The 14,845-nt window shown below is 44.3% G+C and overlaps 1 protein-coding gene across 2 annotated transcripts in view; it reads left to right on the forward strand.

The window, feature by feature from the left end:
• The window catches only part of ETNK2 (ethanolamine kinase 2), a 33,182-nt gene extending 19,341 nt beyond the window's left edge, over nucleotides 1-13,841 (forward strand). For both annotated transcript variants that reach the window (XM_069945268.1, XM_069945269.1), the window contains 5 exons: nucleotides 6,624-6,766; nucleotides 6,849-6,932; nucleotides 7,632-7,792; nucleotides 9,513-9,586; nucleotides 11,538-13,841. In XM_069945268.1, coding sequence (XP_069801369.1) covers nucleotides 6,624-6,766; nucleotides 6,849-6,932; nucleotides 7,632-7,792; nucleotides 9,513-9,586; nucleotides 11,538-11,610 — 535 coding nt within the window. In that variant the 3' untranslated portion in view covers nucleotides 11,611-13,841. The remainder of the gene's footprint in view (nucleotides 1-6,623; nucleotides 6,767-6,848; nucleotides 6,933-7,631; nucleotides 7,793-9,512; nucleotides 9,587-11,537) is intronic.
• Nucleotides 13,842-14,845: the final 1,004 nt, after the last annotated feature.

The raw sequence follows: 14,845 nt of genomic DNA on the forward strand, positions 1-14,845 counted from the left end.
TTATCAGCTGCTGTGTGTCCTGCAGGAAGTGGTATGTTCTTTCCATGTGCTTGTCCGTGTCAGGAACTGTCCAGAGCAGGAGAGGTTTTCTATGGAGATTTGCTCCTGTTCTGGACAGTTCCTGACACGGACAGAGGTGGCAGCAGAGAGCACTGTGTCAGATTGGAAAGAATACACCACTTCCTTCAGGACATACAGCAGCTGTTAAGTACTGGAACACTTAAAGTTTTTAAATAGTAGTAAATTGCAAATCTATATAACTTTCTGGCACTAGTTGATTTGAAAGAAAAACATTTTCTCCGGTGTACCCCTTTAAAGCTGGTTTCCACTTTTAGAAATCACAGCAAATTTTATAGTTTGCCATTAAGTCCTGATCCATAGAAGTCTGATGAAACTCCCGCAGATCTTCAAAATGTAGAAGATGCAGGGCTAGATAAATGGTGTGACTACTGTGGCACTGCTATTTATTATTAATCTAAAAAATGTTCAATTTATTATTCATTATTAAAACCACAACCACAATTCTTATGGCACTCTGCTGTAGCCTCTAAGATGCTTAGAACTTAATGCTTGTGTCATATCCCCTGATGAAGCACATTTTGTGCAAAACAAGTGTTGGGTCTGTGCGGGTCTCCAGTGGTAAACATTTTTCTCAGTTTATTTTTCTCTTATTGATTTAACCTATTTGGCTCGGGATAGCCATCAGCATATAGTTGACAGGACAGGATGGGAGAGCTTGACTGGAGAGCCTGGGAACAGAATGCAAGATCACAGCAGCAGCGCAATAGGTAAGTATGTACTGCTGAGTGATCTGGAAACTGACAGCACAGATATATGTTTATCCTTGCTGTCAGTTTCCATAACTGCACAAACAATACAAGGATGGTTTGTGCAGCACAGCCTTTCAATTTCTTGTGCCATGTAAAGGCACTGCAAATAAGCTGGCACTGCCCGCGGCCTAGAAATCGATCAGTGTAAAAGGAGCTTTAGAGTCTACAGCAGAGGGTCATGAAAACTGTGGTTGTGGACAGATTTGCATCAAATATAGGCCAGGTTTACGCAAGGTATGATAGCATTCGTTCTCTGACTCGGCCATATCACTGAACTTCCACTGTCAGTGAAGCTCACCGCACCGGCCGGATGAACTTCTTTCTTTTTAAATGGAATGTGGGCACATTCTGGTGCGACCACATTCCAATTACCTATAGTAGAAAATGTAAAGTACGACTGGAGCCGCACTTTACATTGTCTGCACTATCAGTTTCCTGTATACAGAGTATATACACAGCGGCCAAGATACCATTGTAAGTAAATTGATCAGCCACGGTGATTAAATAACGGCCGTTGATGCAAACCTGCAACAACGGCCATTGTTAAATCAAATTATATTTGGCCCCATATATGCGAATGGGGCCTAAAACTGTAAAATAAACTATCTATTCTATAGTGTGCAACCATACACTTCACACAGACAAAAAACATGGAAACATTGTGCTAAAAACGCTTCAAATACTGCATGGTTTTCATCTTACATTGACTACTCTGGGAATGAGAAAGCATTTGGTTTTCAAAGTTATCAACATTTGATAGGTATCACTAAAAGCATTCAGAACATATCGTCACTGCTAGTGTCTGTTTTTTATTTTAATAAAAAATGCCTTTATATAGGTCCTGAGTAAAGTCAAGGAGGCGGGGCCTGGGGTTCCCCGAGCCCCAGCACCACCACACCTCACTGTGCAGAATGTCCATCCCTTACATACATACAGCACAGTGAGATGTAGCGGTGCTAGGGCCCAGGGAACCCCAGGCCCTACCTCCTTGACTCTATTCACAGCTGAAATTAAGGCTTTTTTATGAATATAGACATAGGCAACAAGGGTAAGTTCTGAATACTTTTCTTTATATTTATCCAGCAGTTTGTTCGGAGGTCAGAGGGGGTGACAGATTCACTTTAAAGATAAACTATGTGGGCCAATTATCGTCCAGTAGTATTGCAAAAGAACGCTCCTGTGGCCGATAAACAGCCTGTGTAAAAGTGAGGAGCGGGAAAATGCCCGAACCTCGGCTGATCGTGTCTTTAGAGCAGGCTTGAAAATTTATTGCCATCGAATGCACATCTCCCTGTGTAAACGGGATGCGAGGCCAATAATGCTAAAGACAAACTGACAACATGAATTGACAAATATCTGTGCTGTCAGTTTCCAGATCACACAGCAGTACATACTTACCTAATGTGCTGCTGCTGTGATCCAGCATCCTTTCCCTCAGCTCTCCTGTCCATCCACTGTATCTTCATGCAGCCCCTTCCTCCAGAATGATCTCACAAAAATAAGGTGCGAGCGCACACTGCATAGTAAGCTAGTTCATGGAGTGCAGACAACCTCAGCAAATAAGATAAGACAAAAAACAAGAAAAAGAATCTGAGGATAATAAAGTATTGCACATCCAAAAATATATCAACATAATTTTATTAAACAAAAAATAAGAGAAAACACACAGAAAAAACAAGAAAGGCTGTATACAGCAATAAAAACCCAACTCTGAGGGGGGAGAAAACAATCAATCACCCCACCAGCCGGGATCTCCCACATGAACAGATGTCACATGCCTAAATAGCAGGCATCCCTCCCATGAATCCATACAATGAATGGTACATAATGCACAAAAGAACAAGTCAATGCAATATGACAAAATACAGAAAATATATACATATGGTAACTGTGCAAAAAATGTACAAACCAAATGAGAGACAGGAGGAGATGAGAGTGACCCCGGTACTGACCCTACCCCACGCGTTCCGTCAGCACAATGCTGACTTCATCAGGGGACTGTGTTGCAACTCTCAAATTAGATTATTTTATACCCCACACATAATGAATTAACCAATAAACAGCCAGCCATGGCAGTACTCACAGACGGAACATCATCACCGCCAAACCGGCATCCAACATGGCACCCACGACGGCAACGGGAATCAATGAAGCGTGTAAACTACGTCATACGTCATGCGTTTAGCGTCCTACGTCCTTCCTCCAGAATGATTGACAGCCGCAGGAGGCAGGGCCTGAAGACAGTGGCTGGACGGAGAGCCGGAGAATAGGATTCCGGATTACAGCAGCAGTGCACTAGGTAAGTATACACTGCTGTGTGATCTGGAAACTAACAGTACAGATATATGTACTGTATATCCGTGCTGTTAGTTTCCATGGCTGCACAAATGATACATGGATCGTTTGTGCAGCCAGGCCGCTCGATTTGTTGTGTCATGTAAAGGATGATAATGGTTTGTGTAAGTTTAGGCTATGTTCACACTGCAGAAAGTAACAGAGAACTTAACTATCTCATTAAATAGATGGCCGGTAGTAAAAGACCATATTCTTTCTATTTAACGAGACGTCCGCGTTTCCCCCATATGTCCCCATAGTTGGAGCATAACCTTCATCAGATTTGTCCCATGTCATGTAGCATTGTAAATGACTGTGAAAGTGCTCTGACTACATTGCTCATTCATAGTCCCAGAAGGATTGGTTACAGAATATTCAGTAAGATTATTGGCCTGGCTTATTGGTTACCTGAGAAACTGCATTGTCTTTATCCAGATTATCCTAATGAGGGTTAGAGATTGCTATGGACATGTTAGATAATACAGCAGTCAGCTAAGCTCAGCGCCGAAGTGCACGCTGCCAACCACAGGCATTGTCAGGAGAGCTGGAGAAAGTATAGTCAATGGCTTATTGTAAAAACGTTACATTTAGAGATCTGATCCGTGTAGCTATCACCACCTCCTCTATGTAATCCATCAGGATAGTTTTGGGTGACAATATGGCAGAATATGTAATCCATGTTTTTAGTGTTGCACCATAACTTATAAATGGGACCATATCTATAAAGGAGAGATTTATCAAAATAAGCACAAGACAGTAGTGCAGCAGTCTCCTTTATCAACTAAACTAAATCCAAAGGGGAGGTGTTACAATTGACAACTGTTTGCGCCTGCACTGGTATGATACTTCTATGTTGTGCTCTAATCTTTTTCCTTCCACAACCAGCAGATGGCAGCAGAGCCAATGGCTTGTACAGTAAAGTGCTGCTTTGTTGCAGCTCTCTGTGTGGCAGTGCGGCCACTTCTTTCATCTTTTACTATTTTATATTAATATAGTGTATCAATTATGTCATCCTGAGGCAAGTGACACATGTTTCCAACCTGGAATTAGAAACAACAGAATGAACAAGAGGATAGGGTTTTTTGTCAGTAAGGCCATGTTTACATGGCGTATAAGACTGGCCTTTCCGGTCACAGAACGGCCGGTCTCTGCAAAGATCATCCCAGCCGGTACTGCAGTACCGGCCGGATGATCTTTCCGGTTGCAGTGTTCTGATGCGGGCGCATCAGCGCGCGTTCGCATCAGAACTCCTCATAGCACACAATGAAGCAAGCGTCCGGAGCCGCTCGCTTCATTGTGTGAACTGACAGGGTTTCCTACGGCCGCCACTCACTGAATAGCGTCCGCAGAAAACTGACATGGCAGTTCTTTGCGGCGCCTCTTGGGATCCTAGCCAGAGTGTATACTATGTGTATACGCTCTGGCCAGGATGCTATAAAAGAACCTACAAGGTGTTTTGGCGTTCAAAGTACGGCCGTTGTTGCCATCGGCCTAAGGCTTCACATGTTCACACTACGTAAAAGTACGGACATTGTTGCCATCGGCAACAATAGCCGTACTTTATGCAGCGTGGAACATTGCCTATTCCTCTATGGGATCCCGGCCGGAGCGTATACACATCGTATACGCTCCGGCCGGGATCCCATGTATTTAAGTACCGGCCGGGATGATCTTAGCAGAGACCGGCCGTTCCGTGACCCGCCCAGGTCATGGAATGGCCGGTCTCTTACAAAGTGTGAACATAGTGTGAACAAGGGTGGGTTCAGACTGAGGAATTCTCGCGGAATTCCGCCAGCTGTCCGCCCGCACATCTGGGCGCCTTTCCGCCGGCCCCATAGACACCATTCTATGGGCCGGCGTATTCCGCTATACGCTGAAAGAAGTGACATGACACTTCTTTCAGCGGATCACATAATACGCGGGCCCATAGAATGGTGTAGATGGAGCCGGCGGAAAAGCGCGTGCCCGTGCGGGCGGACACCTGACGGAATTCCGCTGACATTTTCCGCGAGAATTCCTCAGTCTGAACTCAGTCTAAGGCTATGTTCACACGGCGTATCAGACCGGCCGTTCCGTGACCCCTAGCCGGGTTACGGAACGGCCGGTCTGTGCCCGGATCATCGCGGGCGGTAATTAAGTACCGGCCGGATGACCCGTCCGGCCGTGGAGCTCTGATGCGGGCGCATCAGCGCGTGCCGCATCAGAGCTTCCCATATCCCACAGTGAAGCAAGCGGCCGGAGCCACTCGCTTCACTGTATGCACTGACAACTTTGTAATGTATGTTATGTCTGTGAATCGCCCCCTTCCCTGTGTCCCCCCACCCCCGCACGTGTACCCGGAAGTATGGTGCGCTATAAATTACCTGATCCGTGTCGCGCCCTTCCGCCATCTTGTGCCGCAATGTGATCTTCGGGCGGGCGGCCGCTGTCCTCCGGCCGCGTCATCAGCTGCTCAGCCGCGACTGGCTGAGCACAGTTATGCTCAGCCAATCGCGGCTGAGCATCGGATGACGCGGCAGAGGGCGGCCGGCATTCGGGACAGTTGGAGCTGTTCGCCGGCCGCCCGAGGAAGACGTCACTGACAGAAGATCGGAGATGGAGGTCGGCACGTGACAGGTATGTATAGCGCACCACATTTCCAGGTACACGGGTGGGGGGGGGGACACGGGGAAGGGGGCCATTCACAGACATAACATACATTACAAACTTGTATAACTTTGTAATGTGTGTTATTCTGTGAATAATTCTTTACCGCCGCACTTCCCCTTTAAGTCATTACACTAGCATATCATAATATTGTGATCCATTTTGCTCCTTCTCTGCACAGTGTCACCAGCTGCCACTTGCTTTGTATGAAGGGGTCTGTGCTATAGATCAGGAACATGGCTGTGCAGGAATAGTCTGTCAGCAGAAGCGCTCTTTCATTCTGAGTCTCAGTAGTTTTATCCAACTTCTCCAGATGCGCAGAGTTAAATGATGAGCATTTGGGTTCAGAGTAGAAGCTGCAGCCGGACACTTTCATAAAGTTCCATATAATTTGATCAAACCATATTGCCTCATGTACCACTTGCAGGTCTTCTGGCCCACATGAGTCCCTACACGGCTTGGTGTGGGGGGGCCCATGGGGTTTGGTCCTGTGAGAGTGGGGTTGCAGGGCCATTCTGTGCCCCCCCCTTGCTTTACAGGGTTGGCAGTCGCTAGAGTAGGGACTCATGTGCGCCAGAAGACCTGCACGCGGTACATGAGGCAATATTTGATCAAATTATATACCAACATCCTGGCGTTGGTTTCTTAATATAGCTGAGAGGCATCAGTGCAAATCATGGGTGTGAGGTGCAGCAACTCCTCTTTTTCTAGGTCTGTATACTATTCACAAATGCTTGGGTGCCTTTGGGTAGTGTACTTACAGATTGCAGCTGGTAAGGATACCAAAATAACTGTGTATTGTGTCATCTGTAGACTGTTAGCAGAGATTCCCAGCCTTAAAGTGTTGGAAGAGGAACTCATCTGGCTGCAGAAGTATTTGCCATCCCTTGAATCCCCAATTGTTCTTTGCCATAATGACTTACTATGTAAGAATGTCATCTACAATGAAGAAGAAGGTAGGTGCACTGAAGATATACCAGTGTTGTAAAAGAACATGTTTTTCAATGTTTGCCAATCCTCTCTTTTATCTCCTGACAGGTCATGTGCGATTTATCGACTATGAATATGCTGGATACAATTACCAGGCCTATGACATTGCCAATCACTTTAACGAATTTTCAGGTAATAGAAATATTTTCATAATGTGCGGTTCCACCTATGGCTACAATAATACTGGTAGAACTTGTATGTATTTCTGGTGAGATTTATAAGTATTAGGGGGCGTTCACACATTCCATGCAGGGTCCGTAAATACAGCACAGTAGTGTGAAGATTTAAGAGTTTCAGAGCTCCCGGCATCATCATGAATGACGATGCCAGAAACTCCAAATTCCACTCTGTAGCACATTGTCCGTATTTATGAATCGCACACGGAATGTGTGGATGCCCCCTAAGGAATTGTCCCACCGCCTAATATATTCATTGAATACTGAAAAAGTAACAGTGTTTCCTCTTACATATTGTTAGAAAGAGTGAGGACAGTAACAAGTTATGACAATAAGTCGTCCTCTCCATTATGTGCATGAGTCCAGTAGTCCTGGATATTCATGAGAAGTAGAAAACTCCACCCACCAGCTGCTGATTGGCAGTTATCTATCCATGCTGTGTATAGGCAGTCATCTGTCAATCAGCAGCTGGAGGGTGGGGGAGGGGCATAGCAAGAATCCTATTCTCCTGCATATTAGGAGAACGGCTGAACAGAATGATGGAAGTAATACACCGATCTGTTTGTCTATTTGCAATGTATCGTATTAAAGTTTAAGGAAATGACATTATAGATATAAAAGAAATAATAGCTGAAGCTTCTGTCTGCATTTCTAGGAGTGATTGAGCCGGATTACCGATTGTTTCCTGACAGAGAGACTCAACGGGATTGGCTGAGACATTACCTGGGCGCCTGCAGAAGATTGAGAGGAGAAGCGGGAGAGCCACAAGACAAAGAAGTGGATGATCTTTGTATCCAAGTTAATAAGTTTGTACTGGTGAGTTGAAGGGTGGGGGGGGGGGGGGTTAGTCTAGAAGGAAATAATTGATCAGAAGAAAGAGGCCAGTTAGTACCAACACAAAGATGTGTTCAAGTTTATCATTTTTATGGAATGAATAAGGAAAGGTTTCTTTTCAAGTTTTAAAGCAGACCTTTTCAGTATACAGTTTTTTGGATACCAAACTAGGTACATAATTCTGGGAATGCCTGAGTTTTTCTTCATTAACCATTCCCCCTCCCCCCCCCCCCCAAGCGCTGACATTGATATGCAAATTAAAGGGTTGTTCCCACCTTTCCTTTTTACCTTGCACATTGCTTGAGGATTGCTGCACTTCCTGGTTTCCTCTGTGGGTGGGCTCCTTCACTCTGATTGGTTCTCTTCGCCAGCAGCACTAGATCTGACATCATGACTGCTGGCCTGTGCTCTGCTGTTCTGCGCTTAGCTCATCTACACCAACTTTTACAGCTCCATAGAGCTGTTAGTGTGCTGGGTTACTGTTGGTAAGGTGGCCATCAGGGGAGCCTGGATGCACATTATTTATGTTTCCTCCGGCCAGGGAATCAGACCGGCCATGCCTCTCTTGATAACAGTGTTTGGGAAGTTAGACAACCAGCTGTCAACACATCAAACACATTGAGGGCCTAGCAGGGAGCCAGAGCTAACACGCTAATAAGAACCAATTGCAAAGTTTCTTAATTTTTAATTACCTAATGTTTTAGATATAGCCCATAGGTTGTTCCTCTGACCGCAAGAGCCCAGCTAAGCATGGCCCAGGTGCTCCACAACACCACCTTTCCACTGTTTCGTAACCTCCCTCCCTCCCCTCTTAATCGATAGCTTTTCTTAAAGTGAATGTGCCATGCGTACATTGCTTTTGTTTCTTACATGAATAGAACAGCGCAGGTGCGGGGATGTCAGTGCCGAGGTCCTTTTTTTGAACCGCTGCCGGGAAAAAAACACCTCTCAGTCAATATGTTGTACAAGCACTGATCACCCATGTGCAGTAAGGGCGGGTTCAGACTATGGATTCCGTTGCTCATATGCGCTCACAGCCGCGCACCTTTCCGCCAGCTCCATAGACACCATTCTATGGGCCGGCCTATTCTGCTATCCGCCGAAAGAATTGACACGTCAATTCTTTCGGCGGAATCCGCCCGTGCATGGAATGGTGTCTATGGCACGGGCGGAGCGGCGTGCAGCTGTGAGCGCGTACAGGCAACGGAATCCTCCGGATTTTATCCGTGCGAATTCCGTAGTCTGAACCCGCCCTAATGCAGTATTCCCCCAGCTGTCAATCAAATAGGGAGGGCAGGTTACAGGGCAGCAGAGAGGCATTGTTGTGGAGTGGCGGCTGGGCCGTACTAAGCTGGGCTCTTGCAGCCAGGTCAGGTTTAATATAACTTTCCCAGGACTGGATCCAGCTTTTCCAGGCACCTGGAGTGGAGCAGCATGGAGTTCAAAGGCAGCCAGCTGACAAGACGAGCTCCGAGCCTAGTGAAACATACCCACTCGGGCTAATGCCTGCCTCATGGAGCAGTGTTATCTCCCAGTCTTGGTCCCAACATACCATCATGTGACTGTGCCGCCTCATGTCTTCTATGCACAGTAGGTTTGAATGAAGTCACGGTCCTTCTTACCTCTATGAGAAGCTTTTGATGTGTCCAGGTTTGTTAATACAATGTAATGACTATAAGTAATGACTACATTTTTTTTGCAGGCATCGCACTACTTCTGGGGTCTGTGGGCTCTCATTCAGCACAGGTTTTCAGACATTGACTTCAACTTTGCAAAGTAAGTATCTCATTGCAGTTGTTAGAGCTTAGTGAAGTACAATGTAAGGTAGAGTTTGCATGACCTCTGGTGTCCTAATGCGTTATTACTTAAGTTACATAAACAACCTGCTTCTTTTTAAGGAAGTTAAAGGGGTATTTCACTCAAACATAACTTTTGATATGTACATTCATTAATGAGCCAATAAATGACGTGTACAAAATGGGAGTGATCAAGTGAACAAAAAGTAATACTATTGGTTATTCATGTAAGGGAAAATTAATTCCAAAGTGATTAAAGCAAATAAATAAGTAAATAAATCACTTCAATCAATTAATCACTTTGGAATTAATTTTCCCCTACATGAATAACCAATAGTATTATTTTGCTCACTTGATCACTCCCATTTTGTACACGTCATTTATTGGCTCATTAATGAATGTATAAAACACTTGTGTTACATGTGTGTATTCACTGGCTTGAGAAAGCTCCTATTGGAGGAGCGAAACGTCGCTGTTTTTCCTGTGTTACATTTATGGAATAAATTTTCACCGTTTTCACCTTTAAAGTCTGGATGTGCTGCAAGTCGATTTCTTTATTTGTCTGGATTAAACACCTGTGGACCAAGGTGTGGCAGCAGGCACCCAGCAGAACCTTAACCATAGAGTGCTGCGTGAACTTTGTTTTTTCTAGTTAGATAGATAGATAGATAGATAGATAGATAGATAGATAGATAGATAAAAAGGGAAATTTTGGCAGCACATCTATGACTCTGTTCACACTGCAGGTTGCACGCTGCTTGTGGCTTATGTACAGACAAAAAACAAAAGGTGCAACAGCAACCCACAGGTGCAAGGGCCTACCGTATATACTCCTCCCAGCATACACACGGCAAACACCTGCCCTGTAGATATTAAAAATTAAAATATAAAAATTATTTTTTTTTTAGAAAAGTGAGGATCTTAGCAAACTATTTGATCAAACAGAGTGTACCATGTCGCCCCGTTAAGACGTCCTCAGAGACATGGTCCCTACTCTAGCATCTTCACACTAGCAATGGCCTCTCCTGGGCTGATTAAGCCTACAACTGGGCAGATAGGAGTCAAATGATCTCTTTTATAGCAGCCTTGGGACATGGGTGGAGTGCAAGCCAACAGGAAAAAAAGGGAAATTTTGGCAGCACAGAAAATCCTCACTGCCTGCACCACTCTGTCTCCACTCCTCTGTCCTCCCCCTCTCTTCTGAGACAGAGTTCACATGATATCTCACTTACGTTGCCAGGCAAGCTGTAACACCTCATCTGTAACCTTGCCCGCCACTGACATCACACAGTGATCACCTGACCAAGGGCGGGGAAACAACAGCCTCTCCTGAGTAGTATAGGGGAAAGGAAACACTGTTGTTTCATCTCTCTCATCTATCTATGAAGATGAATAGATAGATAGATAGATAGATAGATAGATAGATAGATAGTCTATCTATCTATCTATCTATCTATGTTTACTGTGCAAAGTAGAAGCAGATGGAGCCAGTTGTGGGCAGATACTACAAGACAGGGGCAGGTACCCAGCTCTGAGGTGCAATACATGCTGGGACATGTAGTTTCCCATTTGCCTTGTAGTAAAACTGGGATAATTTGTAAAAGTCTGAATCTGGGGCTAGGAGCAGCTTAGACAAGTGGGAAAGGTGTCAGACAGTCGGTGGGGGATCGGTCAGTGCACCTATATGCTTTTTCTGCATTTTATTTTTTTATGGAATCGCCGGAATTCTCCTTTAATGTTTTAAGGTTTTTAGTAGAATTCTAGAAGGTTTATGCTACTTTTGCGGTGTAGCTTTTGTGTCCCGTCATTTAACAGTTTATGACTGTTGCCAACACCTTGCCCTCTGATATTTTATTCCCTTTCTTCTTTCTCTTGTCTTATCTTCTTCTTCCTTATCTTGTAAGTTACCTTGGTATTTTCTTCTCTATCAGGTACGCCATGTTAAGGTTCAGACAATACTTTCAGGTGAAGCCACAAGTGACTGCACTTCGGAGCGTGAAATAAATAATCACTGGAGAACGGGATCATCTGAGGACACTAACACCTGCTGGATGGCACCATGCTAGCTCACAGCCCAGGGGGCCAAGACCTGACGCTGCCTAATTCCACAAACTTTCTAATGTTGTTTCCAAACACAAATAGCACCAGTGTCGGGAGTGTACACTATTATTTTAATTCTGGAGAATTGTGGCCGCACAGTGTCGCTTCCCAAGCCTTGCCCCTTTCGTCAGACCTGTCTAAAACTCATAATAAATGTGACGCAAGTTTTGCATAAATGACACCAGAACCGGCGCACTTGTAGTGGTAAATGTTTGTATTTCTACCTTTTGGGACAATGTGGGGAACCGACCTGTGATCATACTAAGCTGGTTTTAGGCTGTGTTTAAAAATGGTGTTTTTTTTTTTATTTTTGCTGCAATTTTGACAAAATCTCCCCAGAATCACAGCAAAAATAGAACAGTTGTACTGCAATTGTGTAAAATAACACCAATTCCGCAGAAACACATGGAAAATGCATCAAAAAGACTGTGTGAACACAACCTTAAAGTGTCACTATTGTTTTGTTTTTTTGCAGAAATCAATAGTCCAGGCGATTTTAAGAAACATTGTAATTGGGCTTATTAGGCAAATATGCCATCATCTGCATTCAAAAAGATTTTCCCCAGGTCCCCCCCCCCATATTCACTGCTCATTGTCAGGAAATCTCCACTCTTTTACATCACTCGAGCCCTGGTAACCTATGGAGAGGGGAGGGGGGAGGAGGGAGATTAGTCACCAGCAGAGAACAAAGCGGGAGCTGTATGAAAGCTGGTATTCAGAGGTCAGAGAGGTCAGTGCTGACTTCAGAGGAGATAGCCCGGTGATGAAGCTGTAAATTAACTCTTTGTTGTCCTGTTTTGGTGCCTCATCTCCCTCCACCCCTCCCCACTCCATAGAAAACCATGAAGACAGGGGGGAGAGCCTCATATTGCTTTTTTATGATAAAACATTTTTGGCATGATTAAAAAACAAACATGCTGCGTGAGCATATACTATTGCTTACCTGACTGCCCCAGCTCTGACGCTACCAAAAATCCTTTTTGGGGGGGGATCTTAGCACTTTATTTTGTGATTGAGTACTACAATTCCCAGAATGCATTGCTTTCCATCACAGTCCTTCCACCCTGTGTACTCCCCTCCCACAGCCCTCCTGCCAGTTATGTATCATACCAGATAACCCCTTTCACCCACTCTTTTAACTCTTGAAGTAAGGAGGCCGCACCATAGAACATTGGAGCTAGTGATATTAACCCGCACAGTTCCTTGGAAATTTAGGGACATTTTAATTTGTATAAAATACTGTTGTTTTTTTTCTACGTTCTGTTGTCTAAACCAGGGGTGTGTTATATAGTCCAATATGTTTCATAAAATACATTCAAAATAACAAACCAGTACATTGTGCCCGATAAAAGGACAAGGCAAAATGATATTGCTACAGATCCAGGTGTCCATTGCAATTTATTTACTTAAAATTCACTCACAGGGATAACTTATATTTTAAGGGGTACTCTGGCGATTTTCTTTTTCTTTAATCAGCTGTGGCAGAAAGTTATACAGATTTATAATGTACTTCTATTTAAAAAATCTTAAGTGTTTCAGTATGTATCAGCTGCTGTATGTCCTGCAGGAAGTGTCGTATTCTCTCCAGTCTGACACAGTGCTCTCTGCTGCCACCTCTGCCCATGTCAGGAACTGACCAGAGCAGGAGAGGTTTTCTATGAGGATTTGCGACAGTTCCTGACATGGACAGAGGTGGCAGCAGAGAGCACTGTGTCAGACTGGAGAGAATACAACACTTCCTGCAGGGCATACAGCATCTGATAAGTACTGGAAGACTGGAGATTTTTAAATAAAATTAAATTACAAATCGTTATAATTTCCCAGCAGCAGTTGATTTAAATTTTTTTTTTTGCTGGAGTTCCCTTTTAACTAGCTTATATAGCCCTGGATAATGTCAGTGTTACAAGGCTGCCTCTCTTTATCTGTAGATGTTGTCTACACTAATAACTATGTAAGACTGACAAGCTTCCCGATACGTTCTGTAATCCAGGCAGAGTTCTTTTTTATATTTTTGAGGCAATTTTAATTTAACCCAATAACAGTTAATAAAGTTGTGAAATATCTAATGCTTGAAGGTGGACTGGGGGCTCTGCATGGAAATTGGCTTTTCAGTATTAAACAGCCTCTTTAAATGGTTTTCTTTGTTTTCTGTTTTAACACTTTTATTGCTCATAATATATATTCCATGGTGTACATTAATAGATGACAGCGACTTAAATTGTCACTGTTGTTTTTGTTTTGTTTTTTTGCAGAAATCAATAATCCAGGTGATTTTAGGAAACTTTGTAATTGGATTTATTAGGCAAATATGCCATTACCTGCATTCAAAAAGACTTTCCCCAGGTGTCCCCCTCCTCCTCCTCTCTCTCGTTCACTGCTCATTATCAGGAAATCCCAACTCTTTTACATCATTCGAGCCCTGTGTAACCTATGGAGAGGGGAGGGGGGAGGAGGGAGATTAGTTGCCAGCAGAGAGCAGAGAACAAAGGATTACACAGCGGGGCCTGTGTGAAAGCCAGTATTCAGAGGTCAGAGAGGTCAGTGCTGACTTTAGAGGAGATAGCCCGGTGATGTAGCTGTAAATTAACTCTTTGTTGTCCTGTTTTGGTGCCTCATCTCCCTCCACCCCTCCCCTCTCCATAAGAGAACCATGAAGTCAGGGGGGAGAGCTTCAAACTGCTTTTTCATGATAAAAATGCATTTTTCGGCTAATAAACCCAATTACAAAGTTTCTTAAAATCGCCTGTACTATTGATTTCTGCAAAAAAAAAATTTAAACGACAGTGACACTTTAACCCCTAGACGACCCAGGACGTAGAGTTACGTCATGGAAGTCTGTCACCAGACGACCCTGGACATAACTGTACGTCCTGGCTAGTTCTCCCGCTATGAAGCGCGCTCCGGAGCGGAGCGCGCTTCATAGCAGGTGGGGGCCGGCTGCAATCAGCAGCCGGCACCTCACCGTTAATGACACGCTGCAGTGTTTAAGTGTAAGTGACAGTGTGACTGCGGGGGTCCCGATCGTTAAAACGGACCGCAGTAGGTCTCTCACCTTGAGCAGATCGCCGATAACACTGATCACTGCTATGCCTATGGCATAGCAATGATCATTGTACAAATCAAAGTATTGAATGTAAAA

This window comes from Dendropsophus ebraccatus, chromosome 11 (assembly GCF_027789765.1).
Source record: "Dendropsophus ebraccatus isolate aDenEbr1 chromosome 11, aDenEbr1.pat, whole genome shotgun sequence".
Classification (NCBI taxonomy): domain Eukaryota; kingdom Metazoa; phylum Chordata; class Amphibia; order Anura; family Hylidae; genus Dendropsophus; species Dendropsophus ebraccatus.